General features: G+C 27.9%; 1 protein-coding gene across 1 annotated transcript; it reads left to right on the forward strand.

The window, feature by feature from the left end:
• The first annotated feature begins 15,627 nt into the window (after nucleotides 1-15,627).
• VAChT (Vesicular acetylcholine transporter) lies at nucleotides 15,628-19,562 on the forward strand. Its single transcript, XM_035080942.1, has 2 exons — nucleotides 15,628-15,765; nucleotides 16,379-19,562. The coding sequence occupies exon 2, from the start codon at nucleotides 16,558-16,560 to the stop codon at nucleotides 18,331-18,333; it is 1,776 nt and encodes a 591-aa protein (XP_034936833.1). The 5' UTR covers nucleotides 15,628-15,765; nucleotides 16,379-16,557; the 3' UTR covers nucleotides 18,334-19,562.
• Nucleotides 19,563-26,662: the final 7,100 nt, after the last annotated feature.

Consider the following 26,662-nt stretch of genomic DNA (forward strand, 5'->3'; position numbering starts at 1 on the left):
CTTCTCCATGATTTTAATTAAAAAATGGATTGAATTTTTGTGTGATTTATACACTTTGTTCTTCCATTACATCTCAATGAAAACCACCTATTGTTTACGAAGTAAATTTTTTTATTATTAAAATAACAAAATAAAATGGATGAAAGTTTGCTGAAATAATTTACCTTTTCTAGTCCTTGAAATAATTTTTTTTCCTGTAATCACTGAACAGGTATGAGCAAATATCAGTTTACAATGTAATGTTGAATTTATTTCAACTACATCTTGAAATAAAGCCAGGAAAATCGATATAATATAGTAAAATTTTAGAGTAAATTCTATTTTAATGGAAGTTAGTTTCATTAACCAAAACTTAAAAATGAGTTATCAAAGTTATTTAATTAAATGATGTTACAAAATAATAATGTTATAAACTACAAATTTTGAAATGAAGGCAACTGATATTAATTATTATAATAGCTATGATAACAGAAAAAGAATCAGAAAAATTAGAACATGATCCCAAAAAAGATGACTAGACTATCATTAATAAACCTTGAATTCAATGAATATTTTAGTATTTAATTCTTATAAAATAAAACAATCAAACAAATTAATATACTAAATTTGTTGTTCAAAAAATGCTTTTAATAAAGATATTTATAATTTCTTAAAATTACATACTATCATCTTTGAAGTAATTCTTATTTAAATGAAATATTAAATTCAATTTGATTGGAGATTATATTTTTTTAGTAAATAATAAATCAGTAAATTTGGAATTATTAGTTTTTTTTGTATAAAAAATTTTCTTTACTACAAAAATCATCTTTTATTAAAATTCAGATCATTAATATTTGTAATAAAAGAAAATTTTTTTATTAGAAATTGAAGAATATTTATCTTAAATAATAAAATCAATATTTGAAGATCTCTACATTAAAAAAAAATCTTTCTCTCAGTGAGGAATTTTCGGCGCATCATATAAAGCAAAGAAACATTAAAAGAATCCTATGCAGATTAGAGATATATGTAAATGACCACACAGTAAGTTTTATCTTCATCTTTTTCTATTATAGCACTTGGTTTTACCAAAGCCACATTTTATTTGTAAAATGTTTTAATGAATAAAGAGAAATTTCTTGACGAAATTTTAATGAATGAATATAACATTTGGTTGAAAAGATAGAAAAAGCAGGAATGAAAGTAACAGTAGAATAAAAATATGAAAAAATAAATATAGGTGAAGGCGATTTGGTACTCTAGCACATATATAAATGTATATAAATTTACGTGGTATTTATTCTACCATTTATTCTGTTTTATTTCATACTAGTCAACCAAGTTATTTAAGTGCTGCACATCACTATGAAGAATTAAGTTAATTGATGATCATTTCAGGTTTACAACATTATAGCCAGTAGATAAAAGAGATGAATAATAGCCAAGGTATCCTTTCCTATTCATTAGGAAATAATTCTTGCAGATGCTGCAAGTTAATATGCACAAGTTACTCGAGTGACGAAAGGAAAGAAATTGTTTCTCTCACTTGGTATACACTACATATACAAATTCACTCAACCAGAAATTACAATTATTGAAGAAGAAAAATATTTGTTGTGCAATTTTATTGTTGATATTAAAGTTGGAAAATTTATCTTATTATTCTCAAGACTTGATATTATTGAATAAAGTACAGGGGTAATAAATTACTAATTGATAATACTTATAACAATTTGGCATACTAATTGTTTCATAAACTTTATCATCGAGAATACTTGTTACATTCGATATTGAGTTTCTGTTAATTAAACGAATGATATTTTTATTATACCTCTCAACACTAAAACCAAGTTATTTTATCTTTTATTGTCTTGGGATGGTAATTGTAATTAAGTAAATTAGAAAAAAAGGCTAAATATGTTCTTAGAAAAAATTAATTTGCATTTTTATGGTGAATGTGATTAATTTTATCATTAGTGCTATTGGAGGTTTATATAATGTTTTAGAAATTTTTTAAATAATTTTTTTTATTGGAAATAGAACAAGTATCCCAAACTTTCCATGACCATGGAAATATCAAAATAATTGACTAGGAATGTTTTTAGCTGCTTGTTAAATATATGTAACCATGTTAATTATAGAAATGATGTACTGATTTTTAAAAAATGTTAGTTAGGTAGGTAGTAATGGGTATTCAATTTTTTATGAGTGTAAATTGGTTTTTAAAACATATCAGAGGATTAATTGAACAATTTAAGTCTAAGGAAAATATGTAATTTTGTTGCATTAGTTTTTAAAAATGATGATTATTATTTATATAAATAAGGAGTGACCGTGGTTATGGTTGTAACTTTGTTTGTAAAATTTAATTTATTTAGAGAAATTACTAGGTCGGTAAATAATGATGAAGAATTAAAATAAATACATAGATCCATTTTTTCTAATTATAAAATAGTTGCAGGCTAATGTTATTTCATTTTTCTTCATCAAAACGAAGACTTCTTTCTCTTCAATAAAAAATGAAAAATAATGTTTGAAAGATATTCTTTCTTATTTTTTAATTCAAATTCAACTTTTGGTTGTTGACAGAGAGATTTATTAGATACCAAAGAAGTTAAATTTTTCGACTGAAGTCACATTCTTCGTTTTCCGTGGAGTGCATTAATTCATTTCTATTCAGAATGAAAGTAAAATTTTGTTTAACTTTTTGGATTATAAAGAATCATTTAAATTATTTTCGACTCAATCTCAAATCTATTGAATATTAAAATGTTTTAGATTATTAAATCATCTGGAGTTTGGTGACTTTTTTTTGGTCGAAGACTGATATTGATCAGTTGCTGCAAAATATAATGAAATAATTGCAAGACATCTTAATACAAAAAAAAGGAAATGTTATGCAGTTAAAAAATAAATAGACAAAATAAAAGTGTATTTCTAACTTATGATTTATGAGTATAAAACAAAAGACAATTCACCAGAGTTATTGCATCAACTGTTTGTTATTCTCAACATGAGTAATAGTAGCCCAGGTCTCAATTAATAAAATGAAATCTTTTTCATATAATCTTAGTGTTGCCGCCAAGATCTCTGTCTTTTGTCTTTTTTTATTCTTTTTTTATCTGCAAATTGCTCAAAAGATTTCCTTGTATCCTTTCCTTTCACTGTTTTTAAAATCTTTTGAATTCAGTATCCATTTTTTTTTCTCGTTCTTTCTGCCTTATTATTTTATTGTCACATGTCAACTTACATATTATAATATCCTGTACACTAATGTAATGATGCCATAGCGATAAATTTTATTTCGATGACTCAAAAACGTAGAAAAAAAAAAACCACATTGAAATATTTATGTGAAGGGGATAAATATAATTAATGCAATGAATGTAATGAGAGCGAAAGTGATATGTAACGGGGAAAATTATGAGATCACACGAATTCGTCCTTGAAGATGTTACCTCGAAGGCCTTGGGTTTCTAAAAATCTTCGTGAAAGGAGATCAACATTGAAAGATTTATCTCACTAAAGCAATTTCAAAAAAATAACATGAGAAAAGATAGTATGAATATTAGAGAAAAAAAGACTGATAATAAAAAATTATAATAAATGGTAATTTGAGAATTTTTTATAGATTCCTAAAGGTATTTTCTCTTAATACTAATGCGGTCATCAAAACGACATATGATAGATTTTTCAATACCTTCTCAATATTACCAAATAGTTTTTACTTTTCACTATAAAAATTTTTCCATTTTGACACGTGTTTGACTAAAAATACTTTCTCTGTGAGAGCGCATAGTTAGAAGCATCTAAAGATTGTTAAACATTGATAGGAGAAAGCATCGTATGTTAACGAGTAGCATACATTTATATATATGTATTTAATCTTACACATTTGATGATTTATTGAATGGTCCATTATCAACAATTATATCGTAATATCAATTCTTGCTGTCCATTTCGATTTCAACATTAAATAATACGTGGAGAAAAAAAAAACTAAAAATCATCGACACGTTACATATCATGCTGTAAAAAATCAAGTCTCCAAAGAGAGGGAATCCTCATAAAAGGGATAAATGTTTCACGGGAGATAAAATAGGCGTTGCTTGAGCGTAGGTGGTGGGCGTGGTTTGTCGGATCAATAAAGACAGACGTGAATTTAGGAGAGGGGTTTCCCCGAATATAACGAGAACTGAATAGGTAGAGTTGAGCGACTGTTGCCCTAAAAGAGGTATTGCCTCTGCTAAATTGCATCAATCTCTCCCACAACCCTCTTTATTTCCTCCACCTTGTTTAAACCTTACGGGGATCGTTTCTGATGCTACACCAGGTGTTATGATTCACCATCCAGAACATCGTCTATCTCATTTTTCAGTTTTAATTTTTTTCGACTGACCAATTTATCTTTTCTAGAAATTTTAAATTTGTAGAAATTTTGATTTATCATTATTTGCAAAAAAATATTTCTGGATTGTTTTATTGAAAATAAATTATTTAGCTCTATTTATAATGAAGCAATACAAGAATATTTAAATATTTTATATAATTGAGAATGATCATTTCTGGTGACTATTTATAAGTAGGACTCGAACTTGAATCTGCTCCAAAAATTTTTTGGAGCACAGAAAATCACTTGTGATTAAAAGAGATGTTTTTGCACATTTCTCGCATTTTGGTAGCCTTTTTTAAAAATTTATATTTATTTTTCCCAAGTTCATTTTATCTTCATCTACACTAAACTGCTGTACGTCAATTATTGGGTCATAATAAGTAGTTCCTGTAATGATAATTATTTAAAAAATAATTATTATTGGAATTCTTATCAACCACTCTAAGTATGTGGATAAACTTTTGAAATAGATCTGAACTGGAATTTTACTTGCAAATTTTTTTCAAGTAGTCTGAAGTCATCGATATATGAAAAACTGAAATGAAAAATGATTAAAAATCTAAACAGATTAATTTCAATAATTAAAAGAAGCTGAAGTTGTTTCATTATTAATTCTAAATGGTCTTTTTGTATTGAAATTTTTCAGGCCTCTTAAAAATTTATTAACATAAGGAAATATGTGAAAGACATGTAAGAATTATCTTATTTATATCTAATATAAATAAAAATTAATGAAAAAATGTAAATTCCTAGAGAGTTCTTTAAAAGAGTTATGTAAATCAAAATAACAGTTTGCTTTTAATCAATTACATCAGGTTGCTACGCTCAATAATTACATATTGATAGCTTAATTAGCAGATCAACTATTTATCTGTTTCATAGGAAATTGAAACAAAATTGATTGCCACGGAAATATCAGTACCAATAAATACTACTTGTTATATTATTTTTATATATATTGGTCAACATCATTTATTCATTAGTAATTTATTTAATTATTAAAATTTTTTTTTAACATTTAAAAATATTCCATAATTATTCAACGAAAAGAATTCCATTTTTAATAACATTCCAGTATTATTCTTCATATTTTTTGATCAAAGGCCTTTTCAGTTGTTCGATTAGTTCAGTCTAACTATTTTCAGACATTTACCATAATCATGGATAAATAATGATTGTCATAGCTAAAAAAAAATAAAATAAAGGTAGTAATAAAAAATATGAAGAAAAATAGTGATCAGAAATAATTTTTTGATTAACTGAATTCAATAAATTCTAAATAAAATGTTATTAAAACAATATACTCTAAACATGAAACTGCAAAAAAATATTAGCTTTGTTAATCTACTTTCAGTTTTGAAAATATTACTTTTTTTTGTCAAACAATATGTCTTATTGAAATAGTAATATTGGATTGTGCCATCAGATTTTCACATCCGAATTGAATTTAATATTTGAAATGGAAAAGAACATGTTATGGGTGTAATGATGAATAATTTAATCGAAAAATTTCTTTCCAAGTTTAAACTGAAATAGTGAAGTAGTTGAACCCAATTAAAAATATTTCCCATACCTTTTTTTCCTCAAGTACTTCGAGGGTCAATAGAGAGCTAGTTATTCATGAAATTCCTATTTTATAAAATTTTTTTAATAAATAATTCATCCCTTCTCTCAATTATTTTTGATCAAGAAGGTCAAGAATGCATAAAAAATTCAATAAATTTTCTTTTCTAAAATCAAAATTAGTGATTAATTTTAAAATAAGGATAAATATTTTTTTTTGTGTCTGTCTATAAGAAGATATTTGCAATATTTAGAGAAAGTAATGCGTACTCTGAGAGGTTTAAGCATGAATAGAAGTCGAATGATGAATAATTAGAGAGCATAGGTGTAACAAGACTAGAAAAAATAAGAACTCTTATACATCTGATATGTATATACATATATATATATTTATACATACATAAGTATAAAGTGACCATGGCCTCTTTTAAATCGATTCTACATAAATGCCCTTAGACCTTATCCACACTTAGTAATGTCACTTACTATTCTTTTACAAAGTATTACAAAATAAGCCTCGATAAAAGAATGAATGTATAAAGACAAAAATAAAGTTTAAAGGTTCAAATAGGAAATTCAAGATACACTAAAACACCTCGACAAGGTCTACATGCTTTTGTCAATAAAATAAATACAATTTAAAATAAATTTAGTGGGTCAATAGTTACCGAGAATACTTTTATTAATACTGATCAATGCAGAAAAGCTATTCATGAATATTTTAAAAAAGTGCTGATAAAGTAGTAAAGTCAAACAAATTATTTCATTCTATACAAAGAGAAGATATTTGTTATTTAATTGAGTACGATGAAATATATATTTGAATGGAGAGCATTGAATTATTTAGCATACAAATACAACAATAATGTGATAATAATATTAATAGTTGATGAGAAGAAATGAAGTTAATATTGATTTCGTATTGAATTATCAACAAATTAATCAATAAATAGTATTAATATTAATAATAAGAATAGTAACAGTTTTTTATTACAAAATATTTTAAAAATTGTGATGAGTAGATATTGATCTACTCTTGTAATTTTTAATAGCAGACTATTATGGTATTATAGCAATAAAAAAATTAATTTTGCAATATAGATGACATCCTTTTATTTAATCATAAAATTATATCATATCAATTATAAGTTTCCTCTCTGTATGGTTTAATAATTTCATTTCATGAAATAATACAATGCATTGGTGAATTTTGTGATTGAATTGCAATTCAACGATAAAGTGGAATTACATGGTATGTAATAATTGAAGATTTAGAGAGGAATATTCGATTTCAAAAATTTAATTATCTATCAGATTCAACCATTTTGTTTAATAAAATAGTTCTAAACTGATTTTTTAATATTAATTAAACAAAGGATGTATTCTAGAAATAATTTAAATATTTATTTTTCCAAGTCGATGATTATTATGAGTTTAAATTATTCTTGAAAACCTTGATAGTAATATTTTATTTATTTTTAAATAAGTTAATAATAGTAATTATTTAGTAGAAACGAAGAATAAAACTATTTAGAACACACAAGAATTTTTAGTCATAATATGGTCATTTGGGAGAACGGGAGAATTGTGCAACACATTTAATACTAACTTATAATGTCTAACACGCGTATCACGTATTAAAGAAAAATTTACTTGTTACGTGATTATAATGGCTAATGTGAGAAGCTGACTTGCTAGACGGACATAAATTTGATGTAATTAACTTATATATGTATACACACAGACACACATTTATTTTTCATTACTTAAGACGTCGAGAATACGTCACATTATTATACTTTTAATCATTTATTCTTTAATCAATTAATGAATAAACCATTCAGAATCTATTAAGTGTAACCAACTGTTATAATTATATTTATCAGCACTTTCAAATTACGTCGAAATTGAGAGAATCTCATTTTGAGTCATTTTAGATAACACCTGACTATAATTCTATTTTTTATAATACTAACGAATATTTAATTATAACAACTGCTATTAAATATTGTTGCGACATTTTTTTTTTTTTTTTACTAAATAGTAAAGGAAATTTCTAAAATAAATTTTTCCGCTGTTTCATATAATTTATTTAATTGTTTATTTACATGACTTATTTAATTATTTTTCCTATAATTTTATATTTTATTTTTTTTTTTTTGTCAATTTTTTTAAATTGTATTTTAATGGTAATGAAGAAATTTACAAGTATTTTTACTTTGCTCTGAATATTTTTTTAATTTATTTTACATTAAATTTGTGCATTTTAATAAAAGAATAAAATAGTAGGAAGAACCGAGAATAAAATAAAAGTAAAAATGTATTTTTATGTAATTTATAACCACAAAATAATTATTAACGCATTATTAATTATATGTACCCATGAGTGAGAAGCAAAATTTACGAGAGATAAAGATAACTCTATTGTATTATCCATATAGGTGAGAAGAAAGTGCTTTGTTACGTTTTTTTTAAATTAACGTTATTAGTACGATAATTTTATAAAAACTATCTATGAGCAATTGTCTACACTACGTACACTCGTTAATAAAAAATAATTATTATTCATAGTAATATATAATAATACATATCCTTAACTTTCTAATTATTTTATTTTCAGATAAAAAAAATTTTAACAGCATTTTAGACAACCTAAATATTGTTCGTGAATAACAATATGATCATTCTTACAGGTGAGAGTTCTCAGTTACCATAAGGAGTAACGGAATGCATTGATCAGACTTTATATTCGATTTGTGACCTTTTATAAGTTATTATATCGTTTATCGTTGACTGCGATGTCTTTTATGAGCTATCATTCATGTTTAGCAGCTCGAAAGATGAGTATTGTCGTTGAATATGCTGAAGTAAAAGTTTTTCTCAACTATTTACGTATTGTAAGCAAGCTCTTGTACTTATTTAATCATTTGCAGTTTACTTTTATGTCTTGAACCAAGGACTGATGTTGCCTGAAACTAAATTTATCCATCATTGTTGCTCAGGAATTAAATAATAAATTATAACTAATCAATTACAATTTACTATGTAATTTCTTTGACAAAGGTCAATTTTGTTTAATGACATATAAACTTATTTTTAGTTTAATCATAAACGGAACATTTCTATTAATTTTACTGGAATAGAAAACATACTTGATCAACTGAAAAAATTAATCATTTATTACACTTCTGACAAGCTGCTCAGTATGTTTGAATTAATTTTTAATGATAATGATGGTAGATAGGTTTCTTGATACATGTACAAAGTAGCTATAGCTCCATCATCACAAAGTAAAGTATGTTGGAAGTATTTCTAGTTAGTAAATAAATTCATGGTAGTTATTTAATTATTGGCACTTCATTTCGATTTCTTTTGTAAAGTTAAATACAAAAATAAATTCGTTTCTATTTATTTAAATTATTGATCAAAAACAGTCAACTTAGCTAATGATTTTCCATCAAACTCTAGCTATTTAAAATAATATTTACTCTACCTATTTTCGTGCTATTGAATATCATAATAATAACACATAACTGGACAATTATTCAGTTAAATTTAAAAATACATTTAATAATAAATTTCTAGTAATAAATAAATGTTTTAAGTCTATTTAATTTTTATTCCATTCACTTCTATTCTATTTCTACATCAAGACAACTGAAGACCCATCGATCTACTATTATTCAAGAGAAGTTGACGTAAAAGTCTGTGCAGACTTTATATTAATAGCAAGCACACTTTGTTAATTATTTGTTTCTCATTAAAAGAAAATAATTTGCAGTTGGCTTTATTTCATGGCATCAGAAATATAACAAGCGGCTTCGTTCGTTCGCGACAGGTCTAATATAATATTCTAGGCAATTACAGTGTTTGCCAAGTAAACAGAGGGACTCATTTCTTTTGGTTTGGTAATCCCCTTGCTGTCTACATCATGTGTCGATCACCAGCACCTCTGTGTAGGCGCTTCAGGCTCACTTTATGTTTGTCCCCTGCTGGCTCACTGTGGAGGGTTCGTTATGTAGACTCCATAGCAACTTGTAATGTAACTTTGGTTCTCTTGCATATGTACATACATTTGTTACATACATCACTGTATGTGTATGATGATGGACTAGGTAAACTTCTTATATTTCTTCCATTATACTCCACTTTAATATAAATGTTGCATGAATAATATGAACTTTTAATCGCTCTGTTTACTTTATCATTCAGAAGATTTGCATTTGAAGGAATGATTTATTTAGGATCAGTGTTTGAGTGCATTTGGAAATTGATGATTCATGTCCTTGGAATATGATTAATTTGTTTCATTATTATTTATTTCAATATCAAGAGGTAACAATTTATTTGTATGTTTCCTCAGAGGATTAAAGACAATTATAACACTGTCAATCCAAGTGCATTATTGTTACACATTTAAACGTGTTAAATATGACATCACCCATTTGATTAACGTTGTAGTCGCTTTTAATGCGTTTCTAAGTGTGTAAAAAGTGATTACAATGTTAATCAAATGGGTGACGTCATATTTAACATGTTTAGATGTGTAATAAGAAGAGTGTACTTGGATTTGCAGTGAAATTGTAAAAATTAATAATGATAATGAGTAATATTACTTACAGAGAATAATAATAATCAACGAGAAAATGTTTCAAACTACTTTTTAACAAAGATTAGTTTTAATGTTGCAGAGTGATTCGTATAAAGATAGAAAAATTCGTATCATTAAAAGAAGTTTTTATTAATATTCATTTAGTTAATGTAGTTTCATAATTAATGAAAAATTGTGAGAATGCTAGATTGATTGAAACTAAGTAAATGATGTTAGAAACGTAATATTATACATTGACAAGAGAGAGAGAGAGAGAGAGAGAGAGAGAGAGAGAGAGAGAGAGAGAGTTGTATACATGACGAGGTATATATTAAACATCAAACGACGACGATCGACTTAATGATGTTGGTTTATTTAATAATTTAACTAAGTGTCCTTGACCATAGTTGAATGAAGATATTTTTAACAATCTTTTCAAGAACTTGTTTATTTATTTATCAAGTTCAACATTGATATACTTTATACATTCAATTATCATTACAATAATATATATTTTTAAACCCTGGAATAGTCTTATCAATAAATTGATTTTTGTTTTTTCTATTTTATTTTAAATAATTCAATTAAGCAGTCAGATTTGAAGAAAAAAAAAACAAAATATCATTGATTAAAATGCAACGGTTGATATTTAAAATATTATTGTTTTGTTAAATTAATGAAAATTGTTATTAAAAATTTATTTAACGATTGTTTTGTTGCTATTTAATTACTGTACAGAAAAAAGGTGTTAATTAAATGCCTGACACCTGGAACTATGTTTTCATTATCTCTGATAATAATGAAGGAAACAGGGAATTAGACAATTTTATCCTAAGGAAAAAACGTGTAAATACACTATTTATAACTACCTGAGTAAATAAAAGAGAATAAAGCGCAGAGCAATATTCACATATCACTACTAAAACATATGTATGTGAAAGAGAGTTGTGAAATGATGTTCTCACGCGTGCATTCGTGATTTGAGTTGTCTTTCGCTTAAAATCTCTTACTTTATCTTTTATTTTCTCTGCACAATGTGTGCAAATTTTTTTTTGTTATTCTGTACTTTTCTTCAAATGACTTCTCATTCAATGCCTTGCATGCTATAAAGTGAGCACGTGGCAATTTTTAGTTTTCTTTAATATTAGTTACTAAGAAAAATATTCAAACTATAATGTTTATTTCATTCTAAGCTTCTAGTAATGATAGTTTATTTAGAATAGTTTAAGTTTTATTATAAATACATTTTACACATAAATATTTATATTTTTTTCAAGTATTGCATTAATTTTAAATAAGGTATTTTCTGCTATATCTTCATCTAAGTTTCCATGACTCTCGATGGATCGGCGAGTTTTAACAAAACAGCCTATTACGTGTATTCTCTTGTGTCATCATGGTATTTCTACATGTAGAGAGCTTATTACAATCTTTCCTTTATAATCACCATCTCAAGTATAAATTTTTTTTTTATAAATCCACAGAATATTGTGTGAAGTGCAGAGAAAATTCTCATCTGAATTTATTATCAAGACTATCAACGCATTTAATTGTTATAATATTATTGAAATTCTCATAAATCTTTATTTAGAAGTAAAAATGAACAGATAAGAAAAAAAAAATATAATGATTGTTTATGTACTCTAGATAGCTATTTGTGAAGGTAATCTTGAAGATAAAAAATTGCTTAGATCTAGAAAAATTGATGTGGATTTGGTTATTTAGTTATAAATAACGATAATGTTTTGATTTGTATACTAAAAGCATTGTCGGAATTTCATTTATAAATTATTCTGAAATGTGTCAGTATCATTTCAGTGAAAAACACGATTTTACAGAGAATTTGTCGAGTGGGGAAACGAGAGAGTTCGATCGGAAGCAAGTGAATTACACGCCTGCTCGTTTGGTATTCAAGTTACTCGCTCGAGAAGTCACTTTTTATTCAATACTTTGAATCACTTTGGTGATACTTACGTGTATATATATATATATGTATATTGTATTACCATGATAAATATCCAAATAAATAAATAAATACACCAAACAAAGAAGAAATCCAAAATTGTAATAAATTTATTTAAAATTTTTTCCTTGAAAAAAATTGGAATTTTAGGAAGAATTAATGACATAAATGGTTTCTTTATTTTCCATTAATTATGAAATCAAAGCAGAAGAATTTTTTCCGCTTGATAGAAGTAATATATTCAAAGAGGAGTGTCGAACATACTATTGACATACTACTGATCCAATCCGTCTGTCTAAATGTTACTATTTCTACTTTTCGATTCCACGCATTGTGTGAAATACACAATACAATTGACCAAGAATGCAGGTCACGTCTTATTGCATCTATCGACGTAATACTTCAGGTTGAATTGCTTTACATATACACATTTATATGGAAATACGGAAGATTTAGGTATACTTAACTTTTTCAGTTTATTTTCATTTAATTATAGCCGTCGCTGTGTCCGCAACATAGAAAACATTGATTCGAAATGTTTTTACTAATTATTGAAAAAACATGCTTTCTGGAATTGCCTAATATCTTTTCTGGATGGTTATTTTTTAGATTTATATTCATTTTTCAGTGTTTCACAAGAAACTGTTTTTAAATTGATGTTTAATTATTAGACCTGTTTTAGTGAAATTAGGTGAAATATATGGAGAAGTTTCAGAATAATTAGAACCTTTTGATCAAAAGATACTAAGATTTGAATAAAAATCATTTTTGTAGAATTTTAAAATGTCATTCAACAGCAAAGTCGAAAATTTTTCTCATCAGTGGAAAAAATAAATATATTTTTTTATTCTTTTTTAGTAAAATAATTAATTATAACAATAGTTTTATTGAAATAAAAATAAATAAAGTAGGTAATTGTATGGTATAAATTGTTGAGATATTTTGTACAATTTTACTAAGTTTATAATTTTTAAAGAATCGTTTCTGCTAAAATACATGAGAAAAAAGAATTTTCAAACCTTTAAAAACTTTGTAAAGTAGAGAATTATATTTAATTTGATGAAATAATGCTATCTATTAAGTGACTGCTCTATAGTGTTAATTATTACAGAAGATTGAGGCTTTTAAGATTTATTAAATTTAATTCTCGTTTATTAATAAAATTGAAACCTATTTCACAATGCAATTCGAATTTCATAAGTATCTTTAAATGTGTGCTCTGGACAGCTTGTAATTATGTTTTCACTTCCAGCAACTAGTACCTTTCGGACCTCAAATCACTGAGAGTCTTTAATAATAAATAGTATACTTTTTGTTTTATCTTTATTCTGATGCAATTAACCTAACTCAAGTCAAAATTAAATTTACTTAGCAGCAAAATCAATATAGTTTTTGTGTTTTTTATCCTTCGAATATTGATTAAATCAACATTTTATAAAATATTTAATTAAAAAAAAATACCTTCATTATGAAAAAAGTACTTAATGAGAAACAATTGTTTGAAAAATTACTTTCTAGTTAATAAATTTGTGATTGATTGACTAATTACTAATCGAAAGTAATGAATTACAAGAAACATTTTTATTTTAATTACTCATATTATTTATTGACATTTTCATGGATGTATAAATTGTTGAGTTAGCAACAACTTTTTATCAACATTTTATAACATTTTTTGCTGCATTATGAATAAATTTTAATATTATAATTCACCGATACATAAACTAGAAATAATAAATAATTTTTTAAAGCATTATTTTCAATTATTTCATCATATAAATATTAGTATAATAACAAACAATACATTTTTCATGGTTGCAGAATGATTTATATTTATTTTTCTTTATATGCATTTTTTTAAACAAATGAAAATTAATAATCACAACGATATTTAACACAGTTACTTATGATAAAAACTAGACAAGATATTATAAAATAATTATAATAAATATTTTAAATGAAATTAATTTAATTTCCGCCTTCTGAATAATTTTTAATATACAAAAACAGTTAACTTTTTCGTGAAAATTTCATCATTTTTTTCAATCCCAACACTCTCAATCCGACGGACTGCATTAGATAATCCGTTAATTAAAATAAAGCATTTCCAGAAATACCATAAACTAAACACCCCTAAAATAATACTGAGGTATTTTTAACAATTACTTAAGAAATAAACGATACAGCAAAGAGTTCTCATACAATTAAAAAAAATTATTACTAGCTTTTTTGTCCAAGTAATACTAGAGCTTGAAGGACACAAGTATGAGGCTTGCGCAATTGGGGGCTGCATCCTCACGAGAGTTCGTGTGTGACGAGTTACAGGTGATATCGACCAGGGGCTAGAAATACTGTGCAGCATCGACCGTCTGCAGACTATACCTGGTACGTTAGCTCCCTGGAAAATACATCAGTGGGTGGAAGAGGGTGAGAATAACTAAGAGGCGTATTTCGAGGGTTGGTGCGGGGGCTGACGTATGCTGGATACTCGACCAATCCTCTGAGTTAAATCGGAGCTTGCGCAATTATTATCGTTTGTGTAAATTCTGACAACCGAGTAAGGGGTATCTCGACAGGGTTAGCTGACGTCAAGAACGAGGGGTAGCGGTGGTGGTGGTGATGGTAATGGTGGCGGGGAGAACTTCGTTGGCAGACGTCTCAAAGCTACCCGACGGAGAGACATACCGGGACGTCCCTGCTATCGGGAGCCCATCGATCTATGTAAGTAACATCACTCTTTTCTCATTTCACTCCACTGTTTGCATTTTAACATTTAATTGTGTGAAAATTCAGTCCATTTTATGGTCCTTCAAGATCAAATTCACTTTATCAAGTTTTGCTTTTATTAAAAAAATATTTTTATTAGAAATTATTTGGTATTGGTGATGTATTTGGGTGTTTTCTATCTGTCAGTTGCTCGTTAGGTATAAGAGAGACAGAAGTAATTAATTTTTGATTGATATAGGAGCAAAATTAATTACTTATCGATTTTTGGAGATAATTAATGTGTGGATGAGAAATTTATGTTATTATTAATTAAAGTTTATTCTTAAGATTGATTGATATTTTTTTGCAGACTCGGTAGAGGACTCGTTGAAAAGGTGGAGGGCCCGGGGACTCAAGAAGCCACGGAGTCGGCAAACGACTCAAGGGATAACGAAGGCAATAGCGATATAACATCCACCCTGAGTGGTTTGCTAGCAGGACTTCCGGCGTTGCCGGGGCCCCAACGTTTCGCTAATACGTTCAGACAGAAATTTAACACCAATTCTGGTAAGTTTTATATTTTATTGTTATTCTAAAATTACTATGTGTTATATAATCATTCTAAAAAAAAAATAATTCTTATAAAATTATATAATGAAATCTAACTTAAAATGAAAAATTTATTCTACTTATACTGATAAAATCGATCACGAATATAATGACATGTTAGAAATATATTCTATACCGAGAATTAAGTGTCACCACTTGAACCATGAATAGGTTCAAAAGTTCATAAAAATAAAACAAAACCTACCCCTGTAATTTGACACGTGAGTATCGATCCTCCGGGTCGACCTCGAGGGCGCCTGATCAAGAGGGGAGCCTTCACTCGGCGTTGCGTCGGTTGGCTAAAATAAATTTGCAGCTTGAAGCACCTTGAGTTTAGCAGCTCTTTATGAACCAAATTCGGTTTACACGAAATTGTTTTAAGATCAGTTTACAAGAAAAAAATAAGCTGTAGAAAATACATTAAAATATTGACAAACCGATTATATCGAGCAGGCCGGGCCAGGGCTCTCCCCAGCAAGAGCTTTTTGTATCAATCAATATCTCCTTTATAAAAAGAGAAGAAATAAATTATTTAAATAACTTTTAACCGTATCACGGTGGTTTGTTGTAGGTTATCCCCGGCCCGGCCTGATGCGCACAGTGATTGCAAGCACAGCTCAACTAAATCTCATTTCGGACTCACTGAGTCCATTTTAAACAAAAGACTCAACGATCCTTTGCCAAGTAAAGTGTTGGTGTTTTTGTGACAACTGATAATTATTGTACCAACTTCATTAATTATCAATCATCATGAGTTCGGTGAGTTCATTCAAGATACCTGTCATCAACTTGGAGGTGGGAGAAGTCAAAGATATAGTATGGGAAAAGCTCCAGGAACCAAAATCACAACGCAAACTAATTCTAGTTATTGTATCAGTGGCATTATTATTGGACAACATGTTATACATGGTGATCGTGCCTATAATTCCTGACTACTTGAAAGATATTGAAGCCTTTAGTAATCCAGATCCATCTCCAAATGGAACTCTCACTCCAAAAGGTCATCATGGTCAGGATTCGGCCACTGGAATTCTCTTTGCATCGAAAGCCATCGTTCAACTGATGGTGAATCCATTTTCTGGAGCATTAATTGACAGAATAGGATATGACATTCCAATGATGATTGGATTGTGTATCATGTTTCTATCAACAGCAGTGTTTGCCTGCGGTCGTAGCTACAGTGTTCTATTCTTTGCTAGAAGTTTACAAGGCGTCGGATCAGCGTTTGCTGATACATCAGGATTAGCTATGATTGCAGATCGTTTTACTGAAGAGTCTGAACGATCAAAAGCACTTGGTATTGCTCTGGCATTTATCAGTTTCGGATGTCTTGTAGCTCCACCATTCGGTGGTGCACTCTATCAGTTTGCTGGTAAAGAAGTGCCATTTTTAATCCTGGCTTTTATCAGTTTAGCTGATGGATTTATGTTATTATTGGTCATGAAACCAGCGAAAGAACAACTTAAAGAAAGCAGAGCTCATCCTCATGGAAGCACTGTTCCCATCTGGCGGCTCTTCATGGATCCATACATTGCAGTGTGTGCTGGTGCTTTGATGATGTCCAATGTAGCATTAGCTTTTTTGGAGCCAACTATTTCATTATGGATGGAAGAAAATATAACAACAGACAATTGGAAAATGGGAATGATTTGGTTACCTGCATTTTTCCCCCACGTCTTTGGTGTGATGATTACAGTAAAAATGGCTAAACAATATCCACAACATCAGTGGCTTATGGCTGCCGGAGGTTTGGCGCTTGAAGGACTCTGTTGTTTCATAATTCCTTTCTCATCATCGTACAAAGTTTTGATGATACCTATCTGTGGCATTTGCTTTGGAATAGCATTGATCGATACTGCTCTACTTCCTACTTTGGGTTATTTGGTAGACGTTCGTTATGTATCTGTTTATGGAAGTATTTATGCAATAGCTGATATATCCTATAGTGTTGCCTATGCAGTTGGGCCAATTATAGCTGGTGGAGTTGTTGAAGCAATTGGATTCACTGCATTGAACATCGGCATTGCTTTCTCGAATTTACTTTATGCACCAGTTCTTTATTACCTTCGACATATTTATGACTTTAAACCATTCCAAGACGAAGCCAACGTTCTCATGCAAGATCCACCTGATAAAGAGTATCAGACTTACGTGTTACAAGAACAGCGACCGGTTTCTGGTGATGTAGGAAACCATTTGACGCAAGGAAGGATGGAAACGAACATAGATCAAAGCATGGAATCTAACTATCAATCTGGATATGTTCAGAACGATGTTGGAAACTATGAACAACAGCAGAACTATGGAGAACAGCCAAATTATGAACAACCCGCCTATGACCAACAGTACAATCAAGGATATGTCCAACAGAATTCTTATGGTCAAAATTATGGTCAAAGCAATATGAGTCAAGATCCTAGGTCTGTAGGACCAGCCCCTGGAGATGCTAATCCTTTCAGAAGGCCTACGGAAGCAGAACAAAGACCTGCAGGTGATAGCAACCCTTTCCGACAAGGAATGTATTAGTGTGGTAGCAATGCAGATCTATTTAGGATGATAGTAAGGCCCCCCCAGTCTTCGTGGCAGGCTTCCAGTAACATATCAATTGAGGTCGTGTGCATAAGTGCTGTGATTTGTGGTGGTTAATCAAGAATGTTTTGACTTGTGGTCAATTGAGATTAAAAATAAATTTTCTAATAATTCATCAGTTAGTTATTATATCAGAGACGGTCTAAGAATACCAATCAGCAAGGAAATCTAGACCCAATCGTTAATTTTTGGTTGATTCAATTATCATTGTTTTTGTTGTTTGCTGCTGAACCAGGATAACATATCAGGGACCCGATGCCAATCAGACTATGATCATTAGTTGTATTTGGTCATCGGGTGCCCAAACAAGTTAGCAAGTAAGTCGTTAATATACATATAGAATAATAGATTAGTTAGAGATTTTCCGAGTGGGTGAGACTAAGATTCGCTAAAGTTAATTAAGGATCATCATATATACATAAATAAATATATCTTAATTAACAGATCCTGAGCTTTACGTCTCAGTGCATTAGGTCGGGAGTGTTAGTGCAAATATATCATTAATATTATTAAATACTCTTGAGTTTATATTCAAGAGTTTAATAAATAACATATCCGTATTTTTATGACATTTTTCAAATTAAATAAACTAATTTATTATTAAGTGACTTCAAATAAAAGAATAGTCAAGTAATAAAGCAAATTCAAATTTAGTTTTAATTCATTAATGTATTTATTTCGTTTTGATTATTTCAATTCATTAGAAAGGATATTGACGTTTTGTACGTCGCGAAAAATCCTTACCTACTCGTCAATACTCGTTAAAGTTGCGAGTCATATATAAATAAATTTAAACAATACAAAAATAAATTAATAATAAAGAGTATATGTATATTATGTACTTCGAGTTTGTAGTGCCTCGAGAATAATGAGAACAAATGGTAACAGAGATGATAGCAATGTGTATAAATAATATTATAAATCTATTTATACTTATTCTTAATTTTTCAGTGACACTTTTGAATTACGATTTTTCGATATTTACTCTGTATAACTCGATAATAACTTGAAACATCTTCTAAGAACTTTAGAAATCGTATGTTTCAGTATTCATAGTTTTGAGAAAATTACATATCTTCAACAAAATTGCTTTGTATCAAATTGCAAAATAGTACAGTTATTTTATAGATTTTTTTAGTTAATTATTAATAAAAATATAAATTCTTCTTGTGAAGAGAATATTTTGCCTTCTGAAAAATAGTATTAACATATCGTCAGATGTTAAATAATTTGATTAGTAAATTTAAATATATTATTCTAGTAAATTTTGTGAATAAGTTAAATTAATTAAACTAATTTGGTATTTAAAATACCTAAATATTTATTTAATCATAATAAAATCAACTGTTCTCACTACAGATTTTCTTTCTGTGTTGCATTTTTAAATGTAAACTAAATTTTTACCTAAAATTGATTTTATTTATGATATAAAAAACATCTACTATCTAATTAATAATAATTTTTACTATTATTTTTCATGTAAAAATAATTATTTCAGTTTTTTTACGTACCTTGTACAAAATGTAGAATGATAAATATTTATTAAATAAACAATTTGTTACTCTGAAGAGTTAGATATCATTTAAAGTATTAATATAAAAAACTAATTTATTAATGAAAAAATATTTAATAAAAAAATAGAACATCCTGATTAATTTTCATGCTAAGAAAAATTTATTTTTTTGCATGATTTGCCTCCAATGTCTGTATAACAAATAGACAAATCAATAAATCTTACTAAATATTCTAGTAAGTAGGAAATAAATTGAGTTTAAATTATTTGATTATAAATATTTTTTTGTCAACTGATATTAGCTATCCTTATCAATTGGTGAACTGTAAATTTTTAAAAATGACAGTTAAATTCTAATAATAATAATAATAACAATAATCATAACAGCATAAGAAATTATACCAATTATTGTTATTGTTACACTGAAAAAAATTTATTGATTGTTGCTGCAGCAATCCTTATGCCTACTCTAATTATTCGGATAGCTGTCACAACTATCCTAAACTGTATTAGCAATTAAAATATTGCTAAAGTAGCAATGCTATTAATTTTAAAAGTTAGTTAATTTAAGTGGTACGATATTGATTATACAATTATAAATTTTTTTCAGTGTATTATTAAAACGACTACTATCATTGTTAATGAATTTTTTTATGTATATATCCATTATTAGAAAATTATGTTACCAATTTTAACAAAACATTTCAATAAATAATAAGATTTCCATTTAATTATGTATCTAAAACTCGACACTTCTAAAAATTTTCTGTATATAAGCATATAAAAAAAATTTGGACTATATTAAGTATGAGTATGATCATTTTTTTTAAATTTTATTATCAAGGGCGTTTCCTTATACGCTTAATGTAAAATAATAAATAGAGGAAAAAAAATATAAAAATATATGAATAAGTATAAATATATATATTGATGTTTATTATCAGTGGTATAGAAGAGACAAAGTAAATGATAATAATTATTATATAGTATATTTAAAAATACAATATACATGTTTATATACTTGAGTTCCATTATTATTAGCTTCAATGAAAAAAATTGAAAATAAAAATCTTGTTAATATTATCATTGCTTTATAATTAATATGTAAATTCTTGAGAGTTGTACTACAAAAAAAACATTACTATTTAGGAAAAGTAATTAAGATTAAATATGAGTTACATTTAATTCAAATAATAACTGAAAAAAGTAATAAGAAAAACAATGGTAATGATTATACTAAAAAAAAAGACTTCAATATCATACATATACATAATATTCAGCTTGATCCATATCAGAGAAAAATGAAAGTATATATATATATATATATCCGCTAATATAATTGTGTATGCAATAATCTAATATAATAAATGATGTCTAAATTAATTCTGCTAGTAGTAATGTATTGCAAGTAAAAATTGGAAAAAATGAAAAATAAAAAATTATATCAATAATTAAGAGTAATTATTTATGATTGAATGACTTGTCAATCGCCTTTGCAATATGAGACATCATGCAGAAAAGCACCTTTATGGTCATCTATATCACGTGTATGTATGTATATTTGATAAAAATGCGGTCTTGTTTGCGAAAATGAGAAGAAAGACCCAAATTCACTAATGTAATTGGAAACTGAATGAACATTGTAATGTTGTTAAAATGATTATTAAAAATGTCATTGTTACCTATTTAGGACGAAGTTTTTATTTATTCAACTTTCATCTACCCTCTTTGCAAATATCTTCTTTCTTTAACAACAGACATTTTTTTTTTATTTAAGAGATTTTATAATATATAGACCAAAATTAAATTAAAATCTACTTATATTTTTCATAATCATGAAGAATCATAAAAACAAAAAATATTTTATCATAAATAAATCTTTCACTGAATTTGCAGGGTTTTGATAGAAGAATAAGTAGATAAGATTCTTGAAAGAATCATGAAAAAAAAGAATCAGTGACAAGACTGAAATAGATTCGTCAAATATATCTCAAGATACTAGGATCTTAGTGCTAAAATCATTTCAATAAGAGATAATTAAATTACAGCTTCAGAATGTAAAGTTACTTTAGTAAATTGAATTAATATTCAAATATCTATGGTAAGAACGTAATTACATTTAGTTCTTATCATGAGCAACGTATGACCTTCTTACAAAAACATGATCACATTAATGTTCATTTATCTCAATTGTGCATTCTTTTTCTTCTACAAAAACATGCCTTTATCTACACATTTGTTTTGTCAAGGAATAAATTAGTCTAATGAGAATTCTGAAACAAATCTAATAGAAAATTAAATTACCCCAGTGATGTCACTTCATGGATGAGCAACTGGATGGTTGCTTTAACGTTATGAAGATTAAAAAACACTCGACAGATCTCTTGAACTTGTATTTTGGAATGGCATCAATGATATAAAATGTTGATTAAAAAAATAGAAATAATAAAAGCATATAATCCTACTTGTGATATAATTGGATGAAGCAAAGATACCAAAGGAAATTTCGGATCATCAACTTTGAACTTTGAAGTGACTGTTAGCAGTTGAATAATAAAAGTATGATGAGCTTGGGACGTAAATTCATGAACTCCAGTCATTGTTGTTCAAGAGTTCAAAAGGACAAGAGTAGAATTTGATTGTAATGAAAAAAAAAGAAGTACACCAAAAGCCGGCATGGACAGTTAGTGTCTACCTAACCCCATCAAACTGTAATAATATTTATATTAGGGAACGGTACAAGGAGGGTAACTTTGTAGGGTGATAGCGTTGGGCTAGGGTGACAGGACAGTGCCAACTAACATACCGGGTGTTTTATTAACGTCATAATGATTATTGAAAGTTGATAATTTTATGATTAATAATGTTAACTAAAATATTATGGATACAATTTAATTTATTTTCTCATTTATTTTCAAGGCTTGGAATATTTCAAGTATTAAGTGGTAACTTTTTTCATCAATATTTATTTTTGAATAATTTTTAATAATAATTTTATAAAGTAAGAAAACAAAGGAAAATAAAGTATTATGATTTCTTATAAAACAAGGCCAGAAAATTGATAAAAATATTTTTACTGGCAAAGATCACAATGCATAGCAAATTGGAGAGTATTTTTTTTTAATTTTTCTCTCAACTCTTAAAATTACAAAATAAAATTGCATATAAATTTATGAAATAGAATGCAAGTCATTAACAATTTTTGTGCTATAGAAAATAAAAATATGTGTGGTATATTAATTAATACATAGAAAAAAATGGTAGTACAATTAAGTAAATTTGATTGGTATGTGGATAATAGTCGCAGATTTTTTTTATGCTGTTAATTAGTCTTCTTATTAATTTTTACAAAAAGTTTTTTTGTTCTTTAACTTTAATTGGATAGTTTTGAAAGTAAACAATACTTTTTTGGATTTAAAATGAATTGAACTGAAAGCTTAAAATTGGCCAACGATTCTCACATCCACCAGACAAACTCTCAATGAGTTAATTACTTGTCAAAAGTTCAGGGCTAGTAATTGCTTGGGTGATTTCTAGGGAGCACTACAGTGATACTACAGTCAATATGGTAACCAATGCAGAAATTATTTGGAGAATGTTGTGGATAGTGTGAAGAGCTTGATAATCCTCAAATCCAATTATGTGCCTCATTGGCCATCGACAGCATCCACGAGCGCCCCTTTACTGCTCTATCAATTTTTTTTCCTTCCTTTCCTTTAATGAACTCGTGTTCAACACTTGCTTCTCCTTCTTCTCTTTTCTACTCATCCCAAAAAAAAAAATATCTATTCGAAAATACATACGATCATTTAAAAAAGATATCCATAATAACAATAACGATAATAATATTCTCCATCATCAAAAATGATGACTGAAACAATGTTAAGATAAAAGATAACTTTTTTTGTTAAAGAGGGATAGGTAAGATCTCGAGGGTGATATTCCAATGGAGCTTATCTTGTGGCAGATATCAGTCGCAACTGACAATCTCGACAAATTCCCCAAATACGGATGTAGTTGTGTGAGATAAATTCTACCCTCTCAGATCACCCCCTGGAATTTCTTCGCACCCTGTATACATGAAATCCGCATGGTCTGTCACTTTGAATCACGTTCGAGAAGTCTCGAAGGCACTGCCATCAATTAATCGCGGTCAATCTCAAGGGAGTGGAAATAGGGGATTAACAATAGGGGGTAGTTTTCGTAAGTTCATTTTAGTCATTATTCCAATTGGAAATTCGGCATTTTTTTTATCTTTTATTTCGGTTTCATTTTATAGTTTTTCCCGTCGAGGTATGAAGAGGTGAAGCGAGGGCTGAATAAGGCCGAGAGGGTTGATCATAGACCAGGGGCGAATACGTGAATAAATAACTATTTCGGGGCGCGTCGTCATGACAACCTTATCCCGAAGCGCTCTATATTCCTGTCTTACTCTTTAACTAACTATGTTGTGATCATACGCACCCTCTAACACCCCCGCTGAGACCTTGAAGGCTTTCAAACGCAGAACCCGAGGTGTGCAATCGACAGGACACACCTTTGATCATTCTAAAAATATTATTTTTCTTTATTAAAGCTTCATTATTTCAGTTTTTCTAAACCAACGTCACTTGTGGTTTCCTTTATTCTTTTTTTTTGTCAGAGATGGTGGTTCTACATTGACGATGAATAATGTGGATCATTTCTAAAGGATAATTTATCAGAAACTTGTCACACATGAAACTATTCTCACGTAGACTAGAGGTGACTAATGATGTAGAAAAACTCAACTCAATAAATATCATTAGATTATTTTGGAAAATAAAACAAGATAGAGATTTTTTATTTTCATTATCAATATTACACGGAAAAGATTGTCTAGGAATTTTTACTAGTTAAATTAGAGTCAAATTTATTGGCTAAAAAAATTAAAAATTACTAGTTTTTTTTCAGTAAAAATAACTAACAATCTTAGGGAAAAGTAAATCCATTAAAAATACTTATACAATTTCAGTACATTGAATATTGAATAGAAAGTAAATTTCTGAATTTATAAATTTTTATACACAAATTATTAATCTTGAATTTTTTTAGCTAGTAAATTTAACTCTAAATAGACTAATAAAAATTTCTAGAAAATTTTTTCCATGTACTAATAAAATATAAAATCCAATTGGAAAAATGTTAGAAGTAATTTTGCATTCACATAAAATCTTTTATTAAAAAAAGAAATTCAAACAATCTTATCGAGCTCAATTTTCCTGTTCAATTTCAACTTAACTTCAATTACCTGTGCACTATCTAATGTAATATAGAATATTAAATCCCATTTAATCCTATAAAAATGGATAGATTTTTTCATTCAAACTCATTTAATTCTTTTTAGTCATATGATTTTTATTTTTCCTCAATGATGACATGTCAATTTCCTGCATTTCCATCCAATTTTTTCCTCTTTTATTCTCTTACACGGATCCATTCTTTTACATGATCTTGGTTTATCTCTCGACCCCTTACACGATCCACGTTTGCTTCACCTCAACCCCAACTAATGTTCAGTCTTCAACATCATCTTCTACCTCTCACCCTCTCGTACATTTTCTCTCCTTCGTTACTGTACCTTTTAGTTTCTTGTTCAGTATTATGCAGCAGTATCGCCTGAAGGAGTAGTAGCCAACCTCGACAAGACTTAACCGAGATAGAGCACGCGAATTGTAGTGGTTAGAAGAAGGGGCCACGTGTGTCACCGGATTATAAGTGGATCCTGTCCTTTAGGGTTAGACTGCTTTCTTTTATCCCCCCTGTGTGATACAATACAACCCTCCGGACATGCTTTTGCCACCGGAAAATTCGTCACATCCAATCGTACCTAACCGGACGACACAGATATTTAATGATAATGCCAATCTACCGTATTATTCATTTTTATTGCTAATCCCTTAATCTAGAGTAATTAAAAATGTCAGGTTGATTCAATTTAGTTATAAATCATTAATTTCATCACCAACTTCAAAAAAAATGATACGAAATAGTTTTTCAAATAAATATTTTTTTTCATTAAATGGACTTCATTAATTATTTATATTTTAATTAATTTGTTTCATCAAATTGTTTATAATATATCGCTTTATTGAATTAATTGATGGTATTAGATTTAGAAGTAATATTCGGAGTTTTCAACTTTTTAATGTCGAATGACATGGAACAAATATCATAGGAATTATTTTTTTTTTTTCAATAAACTAAACTTTTAAATTGGAAAAAATTCGTGTACTCTGATACACATGAATGTATGTAATAAATGATGATGGATTGTTATGGCTGTCATGTATACTTAGGCTAAATGAAAAAGTTTTACACTTCCATTAGAGTACTAATATTATGTAAGAGTATTAAATTACATATTCAATGCTAGATAACGTGAAAACATTTTTCTACTTCATCCATTTATCATTTCACTTTTCACCATCTTGCTAAAATATTAAAAAAATATTTGTTTATTTTTAACAAATGACTTTCTAAATTCAGAAGTTATTTTCAAATTTGAATAATAATTTTCAAATACAATGTAATATCACATAATGAATAGAGACTAGATTGTTTTCAATGCCTTATAATTCCGACATTTGTTGACAAAATAAAACAGAAACCATTTTAAATTATAATGAATATTAAATAAAAGAAGTAATTTTATTTGAATTGCAAAAAATATTTGATTTAAAATCAATAGTTTTGTCAGGTTCAGTAGATATTGGATAATCTTTTATTAATCAT

Source organism: Chelonus insularis, unplaced genomic scaffold (genome assembly GCF_013357705.1).
Source record: "Chelonus insularis isolate UGA/USDA-ARS -01 unplaced genomic scaffold, ASM1335770v1 contig_317_pilon, whole genome shotgun sequence".
NCBI lineage: Eukaryota > Metazoa > Arthropoda > Insecta > Hymenoptera > Braconidae > Chelonus > Chelonus insularis.